Source organism: Symphalangus syndactylus, chromosome 19 (genome assembly GCF_028878055.3).
Source record: "Symphalangus syndactylus isolate Jambi chromosome 19, NHGRI_mSymSyn1-v2.1_pri, whole genome shotgun sequence".
Classification (NCBI taxonomy): domain Eukaryota; kingdom Metazoa; phylum Chordata; class Mammalia; order Primates; family Hylobatidae; genus Symphalangus; species Symphalangus syndactylus.
The window spans coordinates 88,890,414-88,917,037 of NC_072434.2; the positions used below are offsets into that span (position 1 = coordinate 88,890,414).

General features: G+C 39.3%; 1 protein-coding gene across 10 annotated transcripts in view; it reads left to right on the top strand.

Annotated features, from left to right (window-relative positions):
- The window catches only part of CATSPERE (catsper channel auxiliary subunit epsilon), a 170,328-nt gene that overhangs the window by 95,992 nt on the left and 47,712 nt on the right, over positions 1 to 26,624 (top strand). For all 10 annotated transcript variants that reach the window (XM_055233566.1, XM_055233562.1, XM_055233560.2 and 7 more), the window contains 5 exons: positions 9,597 to 10,039; positions 15,467 to 15,525; positions 17,530 to 17,605; positions 22,117 to 22,169; positions 25,341 to 25,391. In XM_055233566.1, the coding sequence (XP_055089541.1) occupies positions 9,597 to 10,039; positions 15,467 to 15,525; positions 17,530 to 17,605; positions 22,117 to 22,169; positions 25,341 to 25,391 (682 nt within the window). The remainder of the gene's footprint in view (positions 1 to 9,596; positions 10,040 to 15,466; positions 15,526 to 17,529; positions 17,606 to 22,116; positions 22,170 to 25,340; positions 25,392 to 26,624) is intronic.

Consider the following 26,624-nt stretch of genomic DNA (forward strand, 5'->3'; position numbering starts at 1 on the left):
AGTTTGTCACAGTCTAAACTCCCCCAAAAGTATTGAAAATGTATCATTTTCATATAATCTATTTAACAGTTACTGGTTATATAGAAGAAAAATGTTATTTTATTGCACATATCTTTTATAATTAGATGTTTTATCTAGTTTCATAAATTTATTGGCCATATTCTTCTGTGAATTTTTTTCTTGTCATTTCCTTATTTCTGTTTTATTTTTTATTTGTTTATTATACTTTAAGTTCTGGGATACATGTGCAGAACATGCGGGTTTGTTACATAGGTATACATGTGCCATGGTGGTTGGCTGCACCCATCAACCTGTCATCTACATTAGGTATTTCTTCTAATGTTATCCCTCCCCTACCCTCCCAACCCCTGACAGGCCTCGGTGTGTGATGTTCCCCTCCCTGTGTTGATGTGTTCTCATTGTTCAACTCCCACTTATGAATGAGAACATGTGGTATTTGGTTTTCTGTTCCTGTGTTAGTTTGCTGAGAATGATGGTTTCCAGCTTTATCCATGTCCCTGCAAAGGACATGAACTCATCCTTTTTCATGACTGCATAGTGTTCCATGGTGTATATGTGCCACATTTTCTTTATCCAGTCTATCACTGATGGGCATTTGGGTTGGTAGCCAGCCTATCATTGATAGGCATTTGGGTTCCAAGTATTTGCTATTGTGAACAGTGCTGCAATAAACATAGGTGTGCATGTGTCTTTATAGTAGAATGATTTATAATCCTTTGGGTATACACCCAGTAATGGGATTGCTCAGTCAAATGGCATTTCTAGTTCTAGATCCTTGAGCAGTTGCCACAGTGTCTTCCACAATGAGTGGACTAATTTACACTGCCACCAACAGTGTAAAAGCATTCCTATTTCTCCACGACCTCTCCAGCATCTGTTGTTTCCTGACTTTTTAAAGATCGCCATTCTAACTGACGTGAGACGGTATGTCGTTGTGGTTTTGATTTGCATTTCTCTAATGACCAGTGATGATGAGCTTTTTTCCATATGTTTGTTGGCTGCATAAGTGTCTTCTTTTGAGAAGCGTCTGTTTATATCCTTCACCCACTTTTTGATAGGGTTATTTTTTCTTGTAAATTTGTTTAAGTTTTTATAGATTCTGGATATTAGCCCTTTGTCAGATGGATAGATTGCAAAAATTTTCTCCCATTCTGTAGGTTGCCTTTTCACTCTGATGATAGTTTCTTTTGCTGTGCAGAAGCTCTTTAGTTTAATTAGATCTCATTTGTCAATTTTGGCTATTGTTGCCATTGCTTTTGGTGTCTTAGTCATGAAGTCTTTGCCCATGACTATGTCCTGAATGGTATTGCCTAGGTTTTCTTCTAGGGTTTTTGTGGTGTTAGGTCTTAAGTTTAAGTCTCTAATCCATCTTAATTTTTGTATAACGTGTAAGGAAGGGATCCAGTTTCAGCTTTCTGCATATGGCTAGCCAATTTTTCCAACACCATTTATTAAATAGGGAATCCTTTCCCCATTGCTTGTTTTTGTCAGGTTTGTCAAAGATCAGATTGTTGTAGATGTGTGGCGTTATTTCTGAGGCCTCTGTTCTGTTCCATTGGTCTATATATCTGTTCTGGTACCAGTACCATGCTGTTTTGCTTACTGTAGCCTTGTAGTATAGTTTCAAGTCAGGTAGCATGATGCCTCTAGCTTTGTTCTTTTTGTTTAGGATTGTCTTGGCTATACGGGCTCTTTTTTGGTTCCATATGAAATTTAAAGTAGTTTTTTCTAATTCTGTGAAGAAAGTTAATGTAATTTGATGGGGATAGCATTGAATCTATAAATTACTTTGGGCAGTATGGCCATTTTCACGATATTGATTCGTCCTATCCATGAGCCTGGAATGTTTTTCCTTTTGTTTATGTCCTCTCTTATTTCCTTGAGCAGTGGTTTGTAGTTCTCCTTGAAGAGGTCCTTCACATCCCTTGTAAGTTGTATTCCTAGGTATTTTATGCTCTTTGTAGCAACTGTGACTGGAAGTTCACTCATGATTTGGCTCTCTGTCTGTTATTGGTGTATAGGAATGCTTGTGATTTTTGCACATTGATTTTGTATCTTGAGACTTTGCTGAAGTTGCTTACCAGCTTAAGGAGATTTTGGGTTCAGACGATGGGGTTTTCTAAATATACAATCATGTCATCTGCAAACAGAGGCAATTTGACTTCCTCTCTTCCTATCTGAATACCCTTTATTTCTTTCTCTTGCCTGATTTCCCTAGCCAGAACTTCCAATACTATGTTGAATAGGAGTGGTGAGAGAAGGCATACTTGTCTTGTGCCGGTTTTCAGAGGGAATGCTTCCAGCCTTTGCCTATTCAGTATGATATTGGCTGTGGGTTTGTCATAAATAGCTTTTATTATTTTGAGACACATTCCATCAATACCTAGTTTATTGAGAGTTTTTAGCATGAAGGGGTGTTGAATTTTATTGAAGGCCTTTTCTGCATCTATTGAGACAAACATGGTTTTTGTCATTGGTTCTGTTTATGAGATGGATTACATTTATTGATTTGCATATATTGAACCAGCCTTGCATCCCAGAGATGAAGCCGACTTGATCATAGTGGATAAGCTTTTTGATGTGCTGCTGGATTTTGTTTGTCAGTATTTTACTGAGGATTTTTGCAACAATGTTCATCAGGGATATTGGCCTGAAATTTTCTTTTTTTGTTGTGTCTCTGCCAGGTTTTGGTGTCACGATGATGCTGGCCTCATAAAATGAATTAGTGAGGAGTCCTTCTTTTTCTGTTGTTTGGAATAGTTTCAGAAGGAATGGTACCAGCTCCTCTTTGTACCTCCGGTAGAATTCGGCTGTGAATCTGTCTGGTCCTTGGCTTTTTTTGGTTAGTAGGCTATTAATTACTGCCTCAATTTCAGAACTTGTTATTGGTCTATTCAAGGATTCGACTTCTTCCTGGTTTCATCTTGGGAGGGTGTATGTGTCCAGGAATTTATCCATTTCTTCTAGATTTTCTAGTTTGTTTGCATAGAGGTGTTTATTCTCTGATGGTAGTTTGTATTTCTGTGGGATCAGTGGTGATATCCCCTTTATCTTTTTTTATTGTGTCTATTTGGTTCTTCTCTCCTTTCTTCTTTATTAAGCTGACTAGTGGTCTATTTTGTTGATCTTTTCAAAAAACCAGCTCCTGGATTCATTGATTTTTTGAAGGGTTTTTTGTGTCTCTGTCTCCTTCAGTTCTGCTCCAATCTTAGCTATTTCTTATCTTCTGCTAGCTTTTGAATTTGTTTGCTCTTGCTTCTCTAGTTCTTTTAATTGTGATGTTAGGGTATCAATTTTAGACCTTTCCTGCTTTCTCCTGTGGGAATTTAGTGCTATAAATTTCCCTCTAAACACTGCTTTAGCTCTGTCCCAGAGATTCTGGTACGTTATGTCTTTGTTCTCATTGGTTTCGAAGAACTTATTTATTTCTGCCTTAATTTGTTTACCCAGTAGTCATTCAGGAGCAGGTTGTTCAGATTCCATGTAGTTGCATAGTTAGTTTTGAGTAAGTTTCTTAATCCTGAGTTCTAATTTGATTGCACTGTGGTCTGAGAGACTGTTACGATTTCCATTCTTTTACATTTGCTAAGGAGTGTTTTACTTCTAATTAATTATGTGGTCGATTTTAAAATAAGTGTGATGTGGTGCTGAGAAGAATGTATATTCTGTCAATTTGGGGTGGAGAGTTCTGTAGATGTCTGTTAGGTCCGCTTGGTCCAGAGCTGAGTTCAAGTCCTGGATATCCTTGTTAATTTTCTGTCTCGTCGATCTGTCTGGTATTGACAGTGGGGTGTTTAAGTCTCCCACTATTATTGTGTGGGAGTCTAAGTCTCTTTGTAGGTCTCTAAGAACTTGCTTTATGAATCTGGGTGCTCCTTTATTGGGTGCATATATATTTAGGATAGTTAGCTCTTCTTGTTGCATTGATCCCTTTGCCATTATGTAATGCCCTTCTTTGTCTTTTTTGATCTTTGCTGGTTTAAAGTCTGTTTTATCAGAGACTAGGATTGCAACCCCTGCTTTTTTTTTTTCTTTCCATTTGCTTGGTAAATATTCCTTCATCCCTTTGAGCCTATGTGTGTCTTTGCACATGAAATGGGTGTCCTGCATACAGCACACTGACGGGTCTTGACTCTTGATCCAATTTGCCATTCTGTGTCTTTTAATTGGGGCATTTAGCCCATTTACATTTAAGGTTAATATGTTTTGTGTGAATTTGATCTTTTCATTATGATGCTAGCTTGTTATTTTGCTCGTTAATTAATGCAGTTTCTTCATAGTGTCGATGGCCTTTACAATTTGGCATGTTTTTGCAGTGGCTGGTACTGGTTTTTCCTTTGCATATTTAGTGCTTCCTTCAGGAGCTCTTGTAAGGCAGGCTTGGTGATGACAAAATCTCTCAGCATTTGCTTGTCTGTAAAGGATTTTATTTCTCCTTTGCTTATGAAGCTTAGTTTGGCTGAATATGAAATTCTGGGTTGAAAACTCTTTTCTTTAAGAATGTTGAATATTGTCCCCCACTCTCTTCTGGCTTGTAGGGTTTCTGCAGAGAGATCTGCTATGAGTCTGATGGGCTTCTTTTTGTGGGTAACCCAACCTTTTTCTCTGGCTGCCCTTAACATTTTTTCCTTCATTTCAACCTTGGTGAATCTGACGATTATGTGTCTTGTGGTTGCTCTTCGCGAGGAGTATCTTTGTGGTGTTCTCTGTATTTCCTGAATTTGAATGTTGGCCTGTCTTGTTAGGTTGGGGAAGTTCTCCTGGATAGTATCCTGAAGAGTGTTCTCCAACTTGGTTCCATTCTCCCCGTCACTTTCAGGTACACCAAGCAAATATAGGTTTGGTCTTTTCACATATTCCATATTTCTTGGAGGATTTGTTCATTCATTTTCATTCTTTTTTCTCTAATCTTGTCTTTATGCTTATTTCATTAAGTTGATCTTTAATCTCTGATATCCTTTCTTCTGCTTGATCGATTTGGCTATTGATACTTGTGTATGCTTCACAAAGTTCTCGTGCTGTGAAGCTCCATCAGGTCATTTATGTCCTTCTCTACATTGGTTATTCTAGTTAGCAATTCATCTAACCTTTTTTCAAGGTTCTTAGTTTCCTTGCATTGGGTTAGAACATGCTCCTTTAGCTCAGAGGAGTTTGTTATTACTCCCCTCTGAAGCCTACTTATGTCAATTCATCAAACTCATTCTCTGTCAAGTTTTGTTCCCTTGCTGATGAGGAGTTGTGATCCTTTGGAGGCGAAGAGGCATTCTGGTTTTTGGAATTTTCAGCCATTTTGCGCTGGTTTTTCCTCATCTTTGTGGATTTATCTACCTTTGGTCTTTGATGTTGGTGATCTTCAGATGGCATTTTTGTATGAACGTCCTTTTTGTTGATGTTGATGCTATTACTTTCTGTTTGTTAGTTTTCCTTCTAACAGTCAGGCCCCTCTGCTGCAGGTCTGCTGGAGTTTGCTGGAGGTCCACTCCAGACCCTGTTTGCCTGGGTATCACCAGCAGAGACTGCAGAACAGCAAAGATTGCTGCCTGTTCCTTCCTCTGGAAGCTTTGTCCCAGAGGGGCACCCGCCAGATGCCAGCCAGAGGTCTCCTGTATGAGGTGTCTGTCGACCCCTACTGGGAGGTGTCTCCAGGACCCACTTGAGGAAGCAGTCTGTCCCTTAGCAGAGCTTGAGGGCTATGCTGGGAGATCCACTGCTACTTCAGAGCTGGCTCACAGGAATGTTTAAGTCTGCTGAAGCTGCGCCCATGGCCACCCCTTCCCTCAGGTGCTCTGTCCCAGGGAGACAGGAGTTTGATCTATAAGCCCTGACTGGGGCTGCTGCCTTTCTTTTAGAGATGCGCTGCCCAGAGAGGAGGAATCTAGAGAGGCAGTCTGGCTATAGCAGCTTTGCCGAGCTGTGGTGGGCTCTGCCCAGTTAGAACTTCCTGGCAGCTTTATTTCCACTGTGAGGGGAAAACTGTCTACTCAAGCCTCAGTAATGGCAGATGCTCCTACCCCCACCAAGTTCGGGTGTCCCAGGTCACTTCAGACTGCTGTGCTGGCAGTGAGAATTTCAAGCCAGTGGATCTTAGCTTGCTGGGCTCCATGCGGGTGGGATCAGCTGAGATAGACCACTTGGCTCCCTGGCTTCAGCCCCCTTTCCAGCGGAGCGAATCGTTCTGTCTCACTGGTGTTCCAGGCACCACTGGGGTATGAAAAAAATAAAAATAAAAACTCCTGCAGCTAGCTTGGTGTCTGCCCAAATGGCTGCCCAGTTTTGTGCTTGAAACCCAGGGCCCTGGTGGTGTAGTAACCTGAGGGAGTCTCCTGGTCTGTGGGTTGCAAAGACTGTGGGTTCCTCATGGAGGAACCAGATTGTTCCTCATGGCACAGTCCCTCGTGGCTTCCCTTGGCTAGGGGAGGGAGTTCCCTGACCCCTCGCACTTCCCCAGTGAGACGACGCCCCACCCTGCTTCAGCTTGTCCTCCATGGACTGCACCCACTGTCTAACCAGTCCCAGTGAGATAAACCTCAGTTGGAAATGCAGAAATCACCCGCCTTCTGCGTTGATCTCGCTGGGAACTGCAGACTGGAGCTGTTCCTATTCTCCCATCTTGCCCAAAACTCCCCCTTTTCTGTGAGTTTTCTATTCATACTGTTTGGACATTTTTGCATTGGGTTTATCTATACTGATATGTTCTTTATCTCATGTATTGCAAATATTTTCTCTAGTGTGTAACTTCCTGTACCTTTTTGGAGGGAGTTTGATATTTAGAATTTGTATTTTTAAATGGTCACATTTGTTAATATTTTTATTTGTAACTTCTGATATGCCATAATATGACAGGTCATTTCAATTATAAAAATACTATATATTTTCATTATTCTTATAATTCTGATTTTTATGTTTTGATATTTAGCAAGAGTTAGGAATCTAATTGTATTTTTCCCATTGAAAGCTGATGTTGCCTTAAACCATTCTTCTATTAAGCAAACCTCTCCCACTGATCTGAAATGCTACTTGTATTATGTATTCATTCCTCACATTAACTGGATTGTTTCTAGGCTATTCTGTTCCACTAATCTATTTGTCCTAGTGCTATACTTTTTTGATTACTATATCCTTAATCACCTAACACACCAAATAATTTATTTTCATGTTTATTGGGAGTCTTCTCTGCTGGAATGTAAGCTACACAAGAGAAGGAATTTTCTGTTTTTTTCATGAATATATTCCTCCCAAGTACCTAGAACAGTATAGCCCCATAGTAGGCATTCAATACATTTGTTGAATAGATGTTTGCAATATTTGTCTTTCCAACCAGGAATGTTGTATCTTTTCATTACTTTTATTTTCTCTAATTGATCTATTCTAATATTTTATTCCTTCTTGAGTCAATTTCAGAAGTTGGTATCTTTCTAGGAAATAATTCATTTTATGTAGATTTTCTAATTTATTGGTAAAAGTGGGCTATTTTAACTTTTAAATTTCTTATGTACCTATAATTATCTTCATTTATAATATTGCTTGCGCCTAACTCCCTTGTTAGTTTGGCTTGCAAGAGACTGTCTATTTTTTTAGGTTGTTTTTGTTTTCTTTTCCTTTTAAAAAGAATTCTTAATTTTATCTACTTTCTTTTTAATTTAATTTCTGCTTTTGTCATTATTGATTCTTCACTTCTGCTTTCTTTTTGTAACTTTAGTCATCTCTTGCCTGCTTATTAAGTTAAATGGTTAGTTCATTTATTTTTAGTCTTTCTTATTTTCTAAGCATTTAAAGCTACACACAAGCAAAAGGCTATGAATTTTTCTCTGTGTGGCTTTAGCCACATTATCTTTGAAATTATTCTTAATTCTCATTTTAACTTCATATTTAATGCAAGGATGATTTATAATGTTTGTAGTCAGCAGTGTGATCAGCAAAAGAGAAGGTGCTATGAAAGCAAATATTGGGAACATCAATCCAGATGTATGGGATCAGAAAACTAGGTGTGGAAGAAATGACTTCTAAACTGAAAACTAGGGTGAGAGTATATATATTAGAAAATGATTTCACTGGTTAGGCTGGGGGATTGAGGTAGCATTCCAAGCTGAGAATACAGCATGTGCAAAGATGTGGAGGTAGGAAAGAACATGGCAAGTTTGGGGAACTGAAATTAGATCAGTCTGACTAGATAACACAGTGTAAGGCAAAAAATGGCAAGAGACAAACCTGGCTAAAGAACACACAGGCCATATCATGAAGCAATTTGGACATTATATATAATCCAAAAACAATGTATTGTTTTGTTTCCTGAGGCTTTAAATTTTATATATCATTATACTGCATGCATCCTGCAACTACTTTTTCATTCAGCATAGAATTATATGTTATTGTGTCATCCATTCACATCTCTCCCCTTCCACCTTGTGATCTACTGCACATATTTCTGATTAGGTAAGTTTAAGTAGAATACAATTTAAAGTAATTTGTAAAAATGTTCCTGACTTATTCTGATTTCAAATGTAAGATGCATAAACACAACACAGCCTGAACCTCCCTGACTTGATGAATTCCCCTCTTCCTTCCAGCTAGTCCTCTCCAAGTGTTGTCTTTTGACAATTAAAGTATCTTCCTAGAGGCTGTGCACAGAAAATGTCAGATCTTGAAAGAAAGCTATGAAATCATCTAGCCCGACTGCTCATTTTACAGACATAGCAACAGAACTAAAGAGGTTAAGATAGTTACCCACTATGACCCACTGTGAGTTAGACAGAATATTAAGTGGAGAAAGCTGATTATTTGCTATGAGGGAACCTGCAGAGGTAGGCTATGCTTTATACCACTCTCACCCCCACTCACCTCCATGTCTTCATTCCGGCTATATTAGCCTGCTAGGGTTGCCATAACAAAATCCCACAGACTGGGCAGCTTCAACAACAGAAATTTAGATTTTCTCATATTTCTAGAGGCTAGAAGTCCAAGATCAAGCTACTGTCAGGATTGGTTTCTGATGAGGCCTCTGTTCCTGGCTTGTAGAAAGTCGCCATCTTGCTGTGTCCTCATGTGGCCTTTCTTCTCTGTGTGTCCGGAGAGATCCCTGGTGTCTCTTCCTTTTCTTATAAGGGCACCCGTTCTGTTGGACTAGGACCCCCTGCTTCTTAGCCCATTTTACCTTAATTACCTCCTAAAGGCCCTGTCTCCAAATACAGTCTCATTGGAGGTTAGGGCTTCAACACAAGAATTTGAGGGGACACAATTCAATCCACAACACAATGCAGAATTCCTAATAGCTCTATTCCAGCCATGCTCATCCTTGTTATTACTGAATACATGAATTCCAGCTCTTTTTTTATGTTAAATGATGTTATATATCTAAGTGACATAGTATTCAAGAAGAAAACTCATACAATGAAGTGGCAGAGAAGTTCCCCAATATAGTGTAAAGTTATGGGTTCATATCTGCACATTCTAACTTTCTCAAAGTATGAAAATACTGGGTCATTATCAAAGAAATTATTTTGGTTAAAAGTACACTTAACTAAAACAGCATGATTTATGGTTACTTAGACTAACACAAACTTTTCTCTTTTTTCCAGATTATTATGGAGATATTTTGGTAAAAATGGAAAATAATGTAATATTTTTTTCCAAGATTAATACTAGAGATGCAGTAAAGCTGCATTTATGGACAAATAACACAACAAGAGCATTCATTTTCTTAAGTACATCCGGTCAAACATATTTCCTGTATGCTTTGGACGATGGCACAATACAAATACAGGACTATCCCTTACATCTGGAAGCACAAAGTATAGCTTTCAAGACAAAAGACAAATGCCCATACATGGCATTTCATAATAATGTTGCTCGTGTTTTTTACTTTTTGGACAAGGGAGAGGCTCTGACACTTTGGACTCAAATCGTCTATCCAGAAAATACTGGTCTGTATGTTATTGTGGAATCCTATGGCCCAAAAATATTAGAAGAGAGTCATGACATTTCCTTTGAAGCTGCCTTTGGATACTGCACCAAAACTCTGGTAAGCTAATATTTTAAATTTCTTCATTTGATTTTAATAAGTATAAAAGTATAATATTAACATTTTTATAAATGGATTTCCCTTCTAGGCTTAGCTGGGAAAATGCTGAGGAATGTCTGAGTTTTTAATAAATAATAACACGATAAGCCATTCATTCCCAAGCCATTATTTTCGCTTTCCACATCCAAGCCCTCTTTGCCACCTAATAACACATTCCTTCAAAACTCATTGTCAATCATATTGTTCACTTCTTCTTTTTTTTTTTTTTATTGCCTGTAGACTCCTGTTGTCTATTGTAGTATAACAAACCACTCAAAACCTAATTGCTTAGAACAACAACCAATTCTAGGCCGGGCACGGCGGCTCACACCTGTAATCCCAGCACTTTGGGAGGCCAAGGCAGGTGGATCACAAGGTCAGGAGATCGAGACTATCCTGGCTAACACGGTGAAACCCCGTCTCTACTAAAAATACAAAAAATTAGCCAGGTGTGGTGGTGGGTGCCTGTAGTCCCAGCTACTCGGGAGGCTGAGGCAGGAGAATGGTGTGAGCCCAGGAGGCGGAGGTTGCAGTGAGCCGAGATTGCACCACTGCACTCCAGCCTGGGTGACAGAGCGAGACTCCCTCTCAAAAAACAAAACAAAACAAAACAAAAAAACCAATTCTATCCATCAATAGTTTGGGCTGTGAGTAGCCGGGCAGTTCTGCCGGTTTCATCTGGGTTCATGGATGTGGTGTGGGCATCTGGAAATTCATCTGCAACTACATGACCTAAGATGGCCTCATTAATCTAAGGGGCCTCAGCTGGAACACTTGTCTCTGCTGGATAAGCTAGGTCTAGTGTTATCCTCCAGACTAGACCTGGCTTCTTCTGTGGCAGTCTCAGGGCAGTGTTCCAAGATGGTGAGAGCAGAAGCCTAGGTTTGGCCACATATCCCTAACTCATAGGATGGTGACATAAACTCCACCTCTTATGGAGAAATAGCAAGTTACACTGCATACGGGACATGCATATGGGAATGGAAAAAATTATTGCAGCCATCTTTGCAAACAATGTCATAATAGATGTTATAAGTAAAATGTTTGCTTAGGAACAGAATGCTTGTTCTTCGGTACTACAAGGAAAAAATCAGCATTTAGACAAAAAATTTTCTTAGCAAGGCAATTTTACTTTCTGCAGAAAGGGTGCTCCTCGCAGATGGAACAATGGCAAGAGTGCACCTGAATAAAGGAGGGAAGCAATTTTTATCCTTTACAGGGCTTGTCCTTGCTACTGTGTCTTGTCTCCATTGGCTGAAGCTAGACCTCACAATCTAAGCTGAACCTGACTGGCTAATAATTTAAAACTTTCCTAAATAGGTAAAGGCAATAGGGAACAAAGGAAAAAAGGAGGTTGCTTATGAAAAGACTTAGAAAAATAATAACATTCCTAAATAATAAAGGGGCATAGGCTGCGAGCTGGAACATGCCTGTGAGCATGTCCAGCACAGTTATCTTGGTTAAAGTACAGAGACACAGGATGTACTACCTGCTTGTGAGCACGTCTAACAGCTACATAGGATAGGGCTTAGCAAAGAGTTATTAGCACCAAGTAAGGAGGCTTGAAGGCTTGAAGGAAGTTAGTCTTTAAAAGAAACTATTATTTCTAACACTTATGATTTATTCTTTAACAAGAAGGGAAACTTTGAAGAGGAAACTTTTTACTTTTACAATTCCTTCCTCTTGATTTTATAGTTTTTTTTTCCTCTTCAAACTTTTTTAACGTGTTTGGCTTAGCTGTTTTGCTTGAGTTTTTAAAAGAAAAAGTTTTTGTGGTTGATGAAACGCTAGGGTAAAATGGATAGCCAGTTGAACTAGGGCACAAATACTGCTCTAATTATTTGGCAGAGTGTTCAGTAAAGGTCCTCTATAATACTATTGTACATTCACTTGGGGATGAATAAGGGCAGACTGATGGGTCAGCTCTTGGAAGTGTCTGACTTCACTGCATCCTGTTAAGTTTCTAAGAAACTTAACAAACTTTAAGAGTTTTATATTCAGGAGGCCTAATTACTTTTAAATTATATAATATTTCTTGCATAAATTCCCTTTTGTAACTGTTTTTATGACTTTCACAGACAATCTTTGACATGCCTTAACTTTCTGACTTCTTTTTACACTTTTTCTTCCTAGTCTTACCTTCTGTGTCTTTCTCTGATCTCTGTCTCTTTCAGTCTCTCTCTCACTTATTCTCTCCCTCTGTCTCTCTCTCTCATTTGCATTCTCTCCCTCCTGAGTTCTCCCACTCTTGCAGCTGGCAGGGCCGGGCAATGGCACGGGCCCTGCCCCAGAGCATGTGCCACCATCTGTCTCTCCTGTTTCTTTCTGATTTTCCTTTTTACTTTCTCGCTTCCTCTCTTACACTTAGTTTCTTGGGCTAGGCGGGATCCTCGTGGCCACTGCCCAGGCCCCGGGCTGTCGCTGGCCCAGAGGCTTGTCAGATGCCTGCCGCAAGTTATACGATCATGCTGTTTCGCCTCCTCTGCTCTCCTCCTGACACCAGTCCTTGACCTCTTCTTCCACGCAGAGCCAGGCTGGGGAGAGGGACCTACCTCTTGGCTGCCGGGCTGCACGGCATGGTATCCTGGCCCTGGCACACTCACACTTTCCCACTCAGCTCTAACTTGCAGGCGTCCATGGCCAGCTGTCCTCCGAGGGTGGCAGGACATGCCTGAGCAGCACAGAAGGCTTGGGGCTCGACAGCTGGTGGCCTGGATGGCTCTAGCTGCATGGCTGGGTGTGAGGAGAGCATCCTAGCCACTGCCACTCTGCCAGGTGCTAGCAATCTACAACAATGTGGAGCTGCACTTGGTGCTGTTGCTCTCTTTCTCTCTGACTTCCTCTCCTAGTTTCTCTTTCCTCTCTGCTGGTCTTTCCCTTGCCTCTGCCAGCCGCCTATGCTGCTGTTCTCCCCCTCCTTCCCTTTCCCCTAGGGAGCAGCTGGTGGGAGTGGAGCTTAGCCTCTTTCTTCCGCCGAGAGGAGAGGAAAGAGAAGTTTTGAATATTTTTCCTGTTGCTGGAGGTTTGTGTGAGGTTCGGTCTCTCCCTAATGGGGATTTCTCACCTCTTTTTAACCTCTAAGACACCCTGACTAAGAAGTACTTCACCGCCTCCCATGGCTTTTCTTTCCTTAGTCCTGACTAAGGAACGCCTTACTGCCTCTGCAGCATCTCTTTCCTTGGTATATCCTGTCCAAGGAATGCTTTACCACCCCGCGGCTTTCTTTCCTTAGTCCTGACCACCAAGGAAATACTTTACCGGCTCCTCCGGTGTTTCCTTCCTTGGCTCGTGCACGAGGTTACCTGGTCCACGTGGTATGTGAGGATCGTTTACTCCAGGTTGCCAGCCAGTTTCTTTCCGTATTGCTGAGAGTCCAGATTTATTCATCACACCGAGTGGGTCTCAATTCCTTACCCCTGAGGCCACCGCAGTGACGCAATGGGGCACCTCCTCATTAGAGAGGACTAGAGACTGCCACCAGAGGAAAGTGTATCCCTGTATGGGTCACCATTTTGTTATAAGTAAAATGTTTATCCAGAAACAGAATGCTTGTTTCTCGGTACTGCAAGGAAAAATTAGCATTCAGATAAAAAGTTTTCTCACCAAGGCAATTTTACTTTCTGCAGAAAGGGTGCTCTCGCCATTGTTCCATCTGTGAGGAGCATCCTTTCTGCAGAAAGTACAATTGCCTTGCTGAGAAAACTTTTTATCTGAATGCTAATTTTTCCTTGCAGTACTGAGAAACAAGCATTCTGTTTCTGAATAAACATTTTACTTATAACAATAGGTATAAATATACTGTGTATATTATTTTGTATAGTGCATTTCAAATTAATATCATAATGTGAGCATTTTACATGTTACTTCAGTTTCTTCTTGAAAACTGTGTAACTCAAGTGGCAGTTTCTGTTCCCCACCTTGCATTTCTATGCTCAGCTTCCTTAAGCACATACAATAGTGAGCCTGCTATCTGATACAATGGAATGGAAGTAGTCAGTTAATTCCAAAGTCAGTGAAGGCAGAGAATCATAAAAAGTGAAACCAATATATGTGAAACATTTTACTGTAACTTAAATATATGTGAAACATTTTACTTTAACTTAAATAAATGAACATACTTTTCATATAGGACCAAAGCCTTTTCTTTAAAATAAGTCCATTTATTATAGTTCCTCATCTCCTTTCTTGTATAACCTTGCTCATAATGCATCATTTCTGAGTTCCTATTTCAGTTTCTTTAAGATAAAGAAAAAAAATACTTGAAGGCACTGGAAAAGCAACTGAAAGTCTAGAATTTTATAAATTTTTTCAGCTTTTTAGTATTACCTTGCTCATACCTACTAATTCAGCAATTTCTTCAGTGACTTGGTTTATCAAAATTTTCCAAAAAAAATCAACTTAGTTCTCAGGGAAACAGTAACTCTACTTTCATTTGATACTTACTTTATCAATCTATAATATTATATATAATTACTTATTTTAAATAATCATATAACCTGGCATCAACAGATTTGGAAACAACATGAGGTGGAGGTTGTAGTGAGCCGAGATTGCGCCATTGCACTCCAGCCTGGGTGACAAGAGTGAAACTCCATCTCAAAAAAAAAAATAATAATAATAATAATTTCCTCACTTTTCTTAATAGTTTCACAACCTACATATGCATCACTAAATAATATAGCTAAGCTTTGTCTATTTTTGAACTTCATATGAAGGGAATCATTGCATATATATTATATACACAAAACCATCCATAAATATCTACACATATTGTAATTTTGTCTTGCTTTTGTCTTTGAATATGATGCTTATGAAAGTCCATGTTTTCTGTAGCTGTCATTCATTCATACTCACTGATCTATTGTGTCGCTCTGTATGAATGTACTACAAGATATCCTTAGGCATTTTACTGTTGATGAACATTGATCTGTTTCTATTTGGGGGCTATTCTGAGTAATGTTACAATGAATATTTTAGTATATACCTCCTGAAAAGCACATATGAACATTTCTATCAGGTAGAATTACTTTTATGTGAGATTCTTGGTGAGGCTATGAATTCAATTTATATTATAATTTTGCAACATTTTATTATGGAAAATGTCAAACATACAGAAAAGTTGAAAGAATTTTACATTTAACAGCTCTATATCTATACCCACTATGTGCATTAATATTTTATTATATTTGCATACTTGCTTTATTACATATCTATGCACCTGTCTATCCACCAGTCAATCTTGTTGATTACTTACAAGTGATCAACATCATTACGTACCCTAGTGAAGGCATTTTACATGCCTAGATGTGGAAAGCCACATGCTGCTAAAGTGGGATCACCACCCCCAATTTCCCTGCTTTACATAAATTTTAAATTTTCGTTTTTCAGACACTAACATTTTATCAGAATGTAGATTATGAGAGAATACCTGATTACTTTGAGACGCAGTAAGTATAACTTTTAAAAGAACTTTCTCAGTATCAAATATGCTACTCGGGTTATTGATTTGTGGCTGTTCTTTTATTTAAATGGCCTCATATTCTTTTAAATATTCAAATTTCAGATTCCTTTCAATGTCTGGATAGATGTAAAATTAATATTTAACTGTATAAAATGTAAAATACTCCTTGTAGTTTAATAAGAAACATGACCTATCTGAATTTCTCGTTCATCCAAATGAAGATGCAAAAAAAGGGCTATTTCTTAGTTGAATAATTTTCAAGCATGTTTTATCACTAGTTCCCATCTCAAAGTTTCTACATACCATCACTAGCATAAACAAGAACTCTGATATCACAGAAACTCTTTATGCATAGAGCCAGATAAAATGCTGTCTTTGACTCCTGCAGTAAGGTAGCAGCTAGGCTACCTAGAGGAAGACAATCAACATGCAATGCTGTGTGAAGGCATTCCTATGGCTGTCATTACAGCCTGGAAGTATTTTCTTGGAAAAATAGCATATTTTCTCTATGAAAAATCAAATTTTCTTTTTTCTTTTTTTTTTTTTGAGATGGACTCTCGCTCTGTCATCCAGGCTGGAGTGCAATGGCACGATCTCGGCTCACTGCAACCTCCGCCTTGCAGGTTCAAGTGATTCTCCTGCCTCAGCCTCCCAAGTAGGTGGGATTACAGGCATGCGCCACCACACCCCGCTAATTTTGTATTTTTAGTAGAGACATAGTTTCTCCATGTTGGTCAGGCTGGTCTCGAACTCCCAACCTTAGGTGATCTGCCCGCCTCGGCTCCCCAAAATGCTGGGATTACAGGCGTGAGTCTCTGCGCCCAGCAGGAAGAATCCATTTTTCTTTAGTCTGGTGCTACTCCAAGTGAGTTTGACTACCTGCTCTATGCCAAGCACTTTCTAGGTATTTGAAATATAGGGTAAATGAGAAAGATGAAGTTCTAGTGTCATGGAACCCATTCTCCAGTGGGAAAACAGTCAATCATCAAATAAGTAATTCCAAATACTGGTAAGTGGTATGAAGAACACAGAATTTATATATATATATATACACATATATATATTATATTTATATGTATATATAAATATAAAAATCAGGCACAGAGACTGCCCAGGAAGAGTAGGGAGAAATGCTGCTTTAGACTCCACAGCCAGGAGAGGCTCAATTCCTTCCTTTCCCTTTCACCCACCAACTTACCTATTTATGCTCCTAATGGTCTGGGTTCCTTTGGATATTTTTGGTTTTGTGGATATTTACTAAGATTTATATTGCTATAGAATACACGTAAAATTGCCCAGGATACTTTTTATGTTTGTTTGTCCTCATTTTTTTTTTTTGACAAGAAAAATCTTAGCAGGTGTAGGTATAAATCAAACTTTCACATTTTCTTCTTCTGTAATTTTTTTAGCCCTCACATTTTTTCTGAACACAAAATGATTCTTGTGCACTTCATAGTGGAGAAAGGCATCCTATCTGACCTAGCTTTCAATCCCAGTCAGATCATATTACACAGTTTAATGTGGCTCAGAAAACTAATTTTACAACTCACTCACCATTGCTCCAAAGGTGTTATCAATACGAGGGGAAAACGGGTAGGAGCCAGAAGAGGAACCCACACAGTGGCTGCCACCTTCAGACAGGTCAAGATGTCAGCAGCAGAGCCCCATTGCCCAGGGACTGTGTTAATGAAATAGGGGGGTTGAAATGCTGGTAGGATGCTCATTTCTGTTTCCCATCGCATTAACCCTATGGTAGCCAAAACATGGGATAGCATGAGGTGGGAGCAACTTTACAATAGGACCAACATGCAGAGCTGCCTTAGCAGAAGCAGAGAGCTGTTGCCAGCAGCACCATCCTCCAGGCCTCTAGAAATTCGCGTGGGAGGTCAATCACACCGTGCACATGGGACTTTGCACTTGCTCTACAGAAAGACAGTGTCATGCCTGTCTCTCACATGACACAATAACCTGCACGGATCGTTTCTCCTAGAGACAACCACACGGGTCTTGTGATGGTTCAGTTTCGACCTAGCGAATATTCAAAAACATGTCGAATGGCCCAAAAGGTAAGCGAGATGGGTTGAAGACCCAACTATTTTACTTCAAGAATGTATAGGTGGTCAACCAAATAATGCATACAGTACTCCATACAATACCACCCTCCTATTACCTAGCAAGTTCCACATTTATCCTGCACTTACTTCTTCAAAAAATCATTTATTCATAATTTAATAAAAACAAAGAAAAAATCATTTATTCATTTTTAAAAGTTTATTGTATGCCTACTCTATTTCTGTGTGTCAGTCTATGTGCTTGGTAATGGGAGTTGCAAAAATAAAAAGACAGAGTACCTTCCCTAGAGGTAAACATAAACTAGCTTAATTTTGCGACATTTTATTATGGAAAATGGTATACACAGTTCTCAAACAGCCCAGAGGAAAGTAAACTAAGGAAGTTTACTGAGACTGGGAGGGGAAAGGTGAAAAGAAAGGGATACACAAAATGACCAGCGATGAATGAGTAGAAGTTCAGCAGGCAGGTGCAAAAACATTCCAGGAAAAGGCATGGAGGGATGAAATAGTATCAAGGTGTTCAGGTAACTGCACATTATTATTATTATATTATATATTATTCTATTATATTATTGTGAAATTCAACATAAATTCTTAACAACTCCGCCTCCTTTGAGTCTATATTTCACACTTGTCTCCTCTCTCTATTACTTCTCAGCCTAACGTTCAATAAACATATATGGAGCACCTACTATATACCAGGCATTGTGTTATATATGGGGAATACAAAGCGAGATAGGACCGGCCCTTCCCATTCAGAACCCAAGCATGAGGAACCTGTGTTCCTACCAGGGCAAGTTTCCATACATTTAGAGGAAGCCTTGAACTGAGGCAGACGTGATCCATCCTTGAGCACTGCGGACACACGCTGCTTCCCCAGGAAATCGCCTGCAGGTACACACCAACAACTCCCCTGTCTGCCTACCACATGCCAGCTTAATCCATGTAGGAAGTAAGAAACCACAACCTAGCAAGGTCCTACTCTAGCCTAGGTCTGCAGTTTCTGTCTTTAACTGCTTTTACCCTCTTCCTTTATGGATGCCTTCCCGAAGCACCATGGTTTCCTCCAGCCCTCTCTAATCTATAGATTTTTTTAGGGATCTCTATTCATTCTATCCTGCCCAGCCAAGGCATTACAAAATCAGGTTCATCTAACCTGAGTTCAGATCCATGCTCTACCATCCACTGGCTTGGGTAGGCTACTTACTCTGAGCCTCAGCTGCCTCATTTGTAAAAGGGAAAATGTACCATCTATCTTACGGGGTTGTTGAGAGTATTAAATGAGATTATTCATGTAAAGTACCCAAAACAATGCCTATTACACAGTAATTATCTAATATACTGGTTTCTTCCTTCTGTTTCCTCTTTGGTACCCTGCAGACAAGGACAGGACAAATCTAGCCATCCTCTGTGCCCACTGCAGGTAGTTCGTCCTGACCTACCCACTGAAATAGAATGAGGAAAGATGCAGCAGCCCTTTCAGGCAACAGGAAATGTGGCCTTGTAGAGGCAGGTCCTCTAGTCAGCCAAGGAAATCCAAACATGTGCACAACTGCGAAGTATGCCTTCAACCACAAGGTCCCTCCCTTGTGCTCCCATACTCGTGGCTTAGCAAGCCATCAGCCTCCCAGATAAATATTGTAGAGACATAGGACCCAGCTCTGTGTATACACAGAACCGTGGCCTACAGACTTATCCCACTGGGTGAAGTTAGGCCCTTGCTAAACCTGCTGGACCGAAGGGACACGGACTGCACTATTTGAATAGGAGCCTGTTGTCTTTGTCGTTGAGTGTTCAGAGCCTGCAGCAGAGCAGCAAACAGAACTGGCAGCTCCAACAAGGCTGCATCTCACTTCTTAACCATGCACCAAGAACTGGAAATGCAGAAATGTAGGCCAGCCCCTAGAGGGCCTTAGTAAATCCTTCCGAGATGAATTTTCCCTGGGAGGGGTGACTACAACTTTGTGCAGTGCATTATCTAACAGCATTGGTGTTGAGGGCCTTTAGAATCCCTGTCCCAGGTCAGTTAATCTGTCTCGTTAGAAGAAATACACTATGTCCGACTCTTGGTTAAGGCAGGAGCTGTCCGGCTCTGTCTCTGCACTGAGGAGAAATGTTGTCATTTAGGCTATATGCCAGAATCTCTCTAATTAGGTGTCCAGTTCTGGGGAATATGTGTCAGCCCTGCAGCAGTGGGTACTCTCGGAAACAGGGTTATTTGTGCTCCCCACACTATACCTGCAACTCCTTTTCAATATCCACCTACAGGTTAACTCACATTTTTAATCCTAGCCATGGTTGTTGATCCTGAGGCTTGGGGTGATTTTTTTCAACTAGGACAAGGAAGAGAAGAAATATTGCAAATGAGATCATCAAGTGATGGTGGGTCCTGACTATGATAGATTTGAGAACCTTTGTCAACCCTTATATAGATAATTTAGTAAAGATAAAGGGCAGGCCAGTGATTCTGATCAGGAAAGCAAAGATTTAATGATGGTGGCTGGTGAGGACTGTGGGTAGAGTGGTTGGGAGAACAAATCAGGCCCTGTGCATGAAATTAAGTGGTCCAGGAAATAAAACATGAACTCCCACTGTGAAGCAGCCCTTTGAAATGAAGACTTAAAGGTCTTGGTTTAGCAGGGTCAACTCTTTAAGGCCACCAAACTTGGCTGGACATCATTCTTCTATCCCCACCCTCCTGACCCCCAAGTCCTTCTTATAGGGTAGGGAGTATTAGAGTTTTTCCAGATTTGCTTTGTGGAAATGTGCAATATCCAACAACATGCATAAGGCAGAATGCAAGTGTGTAGACCCTACTGAGACAGCCTGCTGGAAGGGCAGGGGTCCTGGAGCCAGGTGGAAATGGAAGTAGGAATCCCAGCGGAGGGAGAACCAGGACCCTGGTTACAAGAAGCCATGATTCTGCCTGGAAAATTGACAGTTCTTATAAATAAAGCTAAAGCATTCATCCACTTTATTTTTAACTTTCACTATCTCTGTAAGCCTTCCTTTAATATCTGTATAGTAATTAATTGTATTTTACTTCCATGGAACCTGTATATTATTTTTAAGCAACATGTATCTAAGCATTACAAGCAGGGTAAGATATTTTGCAACAGTTCATTTTCCTAATAACTGAGATTTAATGAAGCTAATAGTCTCATCTTTAGATATAATGCATTCCACCTACCAGATATAACCTATCTTCTTAGCAAAGTTCCATGAAATTCTATTTTAATTTTTGTGTGTAATATTCATTCTACCCTGTTCTTACTGCAAAAGTATTGAATCTGTTAAAAAGAGAAGGTAAAAATTGCTACTAACGGTAGAGGTACATTTGGGGATAGATGCAATATACTTATTGCATCAGATTCTAATGGGATTTTATTTGGTTGAGAGTTAGCCTTTTCCATATCAAATGCCCTTCTTGGGCGTTTCCAGCCCATGCAACAAGACATCATGGAACAGCCTGTCTATACAATGCCATTGTTTGATTTTACACTTGCCTTTCTCCACTGTATTCCAAAGTTGACCTACAGAGAAGCATGGGCTCTGTTAACAAAGCTATAGGATCCACAGGTCATTTGTTTTCAAACAAAGCACGTACGTGCATTTCTTTAAAAAAGCAATTATGAGTAATGTTTAGAATAAATATCCATAAAATGAGGACAGTGGTTTAATAGTTAATAATTAGCCTGTGGCCAGTGCTCTTGTGAATAGAGTATTGCTGCTTAAAGGAGGAATAACAATAGTAAGATGCTATTTCACGTGATGCTCAGTACCCTGAGAAATTACTAGTTTACAAAAGTGAAAACAGCAAGTCAGATTAGTAGCTGGATAGATTATAGAAACCTGCCAGCTGAGTCAGAGGTACAAACTGGAAGTAGGAAGTTGATAGCCATGGTTGTAGAGAAACAGGTAAAAGATGAGTTCGAGCCAGGTGTGGTGGCTCCCACCTGTAATCCCAGCGCTTTGGGAGGCAGAGGCAGGTGGATCACATGAGGTCAGGAATTTGAGACCAGCCTGACCAACATGGTGAAACCCTGTCTCTACTAAAAACACAAAATTAGCTGGGCATGGTGGTACATGCCTATAATCCCAGCTACTTGTGAGGCTGAGGCAGGAAAATCGCTTGAACTCAGGTGGCGGAGGTTGCAGTGAGCTGAGATCGCACCACTGCACTCCAGCCCGAGCGACAGAACAAGACTTCATCTCAAAAAAAAAAAAAAAAAGGATGAATTTGGATCAATTTCCTGAGACACAAATGTAAGAAAGGAGAGACCCAACTTTTGGGCCTCGTGAGCAGTAAAGACAAAAGGAAGCAAAGAAAAAAAAAGTGATCAAGGAAAGAGGAAGAAAACAGTGCAGAGCAGTAGTATAAGAGAACCCTACATTTTACAAGTTGTTATTTTAAATCTAAAATGCAATTGGTTTTAGCTGTCATAATATTTTAGATCATATGAATCAGAACTGCTGAACTCACTACCTAAGTTACTTCATTTTAGGTATTCCAAATAGCTGTTGGCTGTGATGATAAAAAATTCATTGCAATTAAAGGGTAAGTATATTTCCATTTGACCTGTGTTACTCTTTAAGTTTTAAAACAAATGGTAAACTAAGTGATAACTACTAGTGATAATAGCCTAATGACTGACACATCCACAATGAAATCCAAAACTGAATTGATGTTCATGCCTAGATTCAATTGGTTTAAACTTTGGTCAAGTTAAATACTACATTTGAATCATACTAAAAATAAAAAGAATTAGCCTCTTTCTCTATTACTAACATTTTTTCTCCACCTTCCCTTTTAATAAGCCAGTCTCTATCCTTCACGGTTGCCTGTCTCAACTAAGTCTATGGCTTAGTCCCAGAAAAATAGGAGGGAGAAACATTAGCTGTTTTCCATCCTTCTCAAACCAGTTATAATTTCATTTCCATCAGAGAACTGCTTACACCCATATCAGAGAAGCCTCAGTTTTCTGCACAATTTTCTATGGGAAATTTCTTAGAACAAGCCTAGCAGAACCACAGTGATTGCCCCAAAGAATCCCAACATGTGAATTTTCTCTGTTCTACTATGGTTCATGATGAAGCACGTTGGACTCTGTGTCTTCCATTCACCATAGCTCTCTTTCTTCTACATGGGAGAAAATCAGAGGCAGCATACACAAATCTGTTTAGCTGAGGCTAAATGTATAACAGAGACAGAAATGTATTGTGATTCCTTTCCTTCAGTTAGGAGTGGGAGTGAGAGTGGGGGAACATTGACTCTTATCTGAGTATTTATGAAATTACTTGCTAACATCCAAAACAAATGTCTACTCCTCTGTCATTCTAATAATCTTTTAATTATTACTGAGTTGTAATAATCAGTTGCTGGATTGATAATTAAGTATTTGCATCTCATTCAGCATTTCCTAAATGTGCATTTCCTAACATCTTTGCACCGGTAATTCCTTTCCCAGGAAATGCAAAAAGGCTAGTTGATTTATATAGCCGGTATCATTCCTATTTCAGGGATGATTTACATCTTTGCTCCTTAGAGTATGGCCTATGGACCAACACTGGCATCACCTGAGAACTTGTTAGAAATGTAGGTTCTCAGGCCTCATCCCACACCTGCGGAATCAAAATCTGCATTTTCACAAAATTTCCAGGAGATTGCAAGGGGCACTAACGTTTGAGAATAACTGGTGTAAACATGTTACCAAAATCAATTCCCAGTACCACTGCATGCAGAATTCCTTCTCAGGCCCGATTTCCTTCTAAAGTGAGATGGAAAGCAGTTTGAAGCAGTCTGTTTCTAGAAGGGTCCAAATAATAACTATCAAGCTCAGTTACTCATCAGAATCACTTGGAGAACATGTTTTGAAAACACGATTTTAGGACCTTATTCTGGGCCTCTTAGTCAATGACCCACTTTCCTGGAACCCTTAAAACTCTAATATCTTGGGCTCAGGTTGCAGTGGGCCTATGGATTTTACAGTCACCAAGGGAGACCTGGAATAGCATGGGGTCCAAGATACTTTTGGAGAGCCAGGGACTTGTCAATGAAGGAGAGTTGTCAACTCTTGGGGTCCAATTTGGGTTCAGGGTGAGAGATGGTCTAGACTTCCAATATCTATCTAAAAATGGTGGTGACAAGGGTTCTTTCTAAGTTCCACTGGAAGCAGCCAGCTAAAATGGTCAGATGAATAATTTACCTAACTAAAAACTCCTATAATTACAACAATCATTATAGCCTTCTGTCTTATGAACCCTAACTAGAAATTATGTTAATCCTTAAAATAAGTCCTTACCTGCACAATAGTAGCAACTAGAAATCTTGTGTTTAAAAGAAGTTTACATCTAATAAAACAGTCCAAAGAAATTTGTTTTCATTTTGATAGATTTTCTATGAGTTTTTATTTTTGTGTGTGCGTGTGCATGTTTTACCACGGCAGCTTTTTAAAAAGTGTGATGAAATTCACATAATATAAATTTACCATTCTAAAGTATACAATTCAATGTAATTAAGTACTGGACTTAATTCTGAGTCCAGTTCACGATGTTGTACAGCTAGCACCACTATGTAGTTCCACAATATTTTTGTCACCCCAAAAGGAAACTCTTTACCCAATTAGCAGTCATTTCCCATTCTCCCTTTCCCCCAGCCCCTGGCAACCATAATCTGCTGTCTCAAAACCATAATCTCTATGGATTTGCCTGCTCTGAATATTTCACATAAATGGAATCCTACAACATATGACCTTTTGTGTCCAGCTGCATTCACTTAGTCTGCTTTTGAGGTTCAACAGGCATGTATTAGTCCTTCCTTCCCTTTTACGGCTGAGTAATATTCCATTGAATGGACATACCACATTTTGTTTATCCATCCAGCAGTTCATGGATATTTGGGATGTTTCTACCTTCTGGCTTTTGTGAATAGTGCAGCTATGAATATTTGTGTACAAGTGTTTGTTTGAACACCTGTTTTGAATTATTGTGGGTATGTACCTAGAAGTGGAATTGCTAGGTTGTATGGTAATCCTATGTTTAACTTGTTAAGGAACCTCCAAGCTGTTTTCCACAGCAGCTTCACTGTTTTACATTATCACCAGCAATATATATGGGTCCCAATTTCTCTGCTTCCTTGCCAACTCTTGTTTCTTTCTGTGTTGGGGAGTTTTTTGGTTTTTGTTCTGATTTGACAGATAAAATTGTATGTATTTAGCATGTACCACATGATGTTTTAAAATACATTGTGGAATGACTGAATCTAGCTAGTTGACATATGTCTTACTTCAAATAGTTATCATTTTGGTGGTGAGAAAACACTTCACATCTACTCTCTTTGCATTTTTCAAGAATACAATATATCATGAACTAAAGTCACCATGTTGTACAATAGATCTCTGGAACTTACTCCTCCTATCTAATTGAAATTATCTATCTTTTGAGCAACCTCTCCCCAAGCCCTGCATCTGCTATAAATTTTTAATAAGCATGTGTCAAATATAAGAGATAAATCAGTAGATTTCAAATTCTGGTATCTCCTGAAACATTTATGAAACTGATGTTTTAAAAACAGAAATGCTAAGGCCACACGCTAACCAGAGATTCTAATTCAGTAAATGATGAGTCTGTGACACTCTCCAGTTTGAGAATCACTAAGTTAAATGATTAAATGTTTGTGCAAATATTTAAGAAATGATATTACAACTTCATTATGTTTTGTTTTTTGTAGATTTAGTAAAAAAGGATGTCATCACCATGATTTTTCATACGTGATTGAAAAGTAAGAAATTTTTTAACATAAGCACTGAGTTTTATATTAACGTAGTACCAATACTTTGCAATCAGTACTTATTCAGTGGATTATTATTAGCATCCATGTGTTCAGCCTGACACTGTGCAGTCAGTTTTAGCATTAAGCAAAATGTGTAGATAGTATAATTAACTTTCCTGAAACATACAACAGTCAGTCTTCCCCCTTCAATTTAATTGGATAAGCAAAGCAAGCATCATTTACATATATGTAGTCTCAAATCTCATATTGCTCCCTGTAATTTAAGGAAGACATACAAGAATTTTTTTTCCTTACATAATTTTTCTCAAATTCTACATGACTGAAACCAGGTGCAGTGGCTCACACCTGTAATCTCAGCACTTTGGGAGGCCAAGGCAGGTGGATCACCTGAGGTCAAGAGTTCAAGACCAGCCTGGCCAACGTGGCGAAACCCCATTTCTACTAAAAATACAAAAAACTAGCCGGGCATGGTGGCTTAAATTCTACAAGACTGTAGTTCAGCTAGTTAGAAGTAATATATTTACTCGGAAAGTCCTGACATCAAATATTCTACTAACTGAAGTTTTTCTAGATTTTATATTTAATTGTATGCATATTTATTTTTAATAATGTGATGTATTAAAGATATAACTAAATAAAATTTGACTTTTACCTTTGTAAGATAAAGATCTTCATTTTAAAATGTTAAATATTTATTAGACTGTCAAAATATAGAAGTCCACAGCCTCTGAAATATTTACAAGCATCTTTGAAAAGCTGTGAAATTTTCTAATTCTAATTAGAAATTATTATTTAAAATCAGTAGTCTAATTTATTAATTAAAATAAATGAAAGAATGTTTAACCAGTAGGCATATTCTTTAAGTGATTTCATTAATTAAGGCAGGGTGGAGAGTGGCCCAGCCTACATACTCCAGGTTGCAATGCTTAGTGAAAGCCGTTGGTGAAATACAAGGATGAGAAGAAAATGTTTAATAGTTGATGAGGACACCACCTTTTAGTGTCTAGGTGGCAGCTGCGCCTGAAAGGCAAGAATATGAAATAGACTCTGTCACTGTGATGGGAGTTTCCTGAGTCTGTCCCCTGCAACGTGGTAACATACATGGAACATGTGGCTGGAAACAGTGATTCAAGTGTGAGGACTGAGAAGACAGGGAATGTGGGGGAGGTGATTTTGAAGGAATAAGTCCTTGAGTTCATGAACGTGCAGCATTCCACTCTC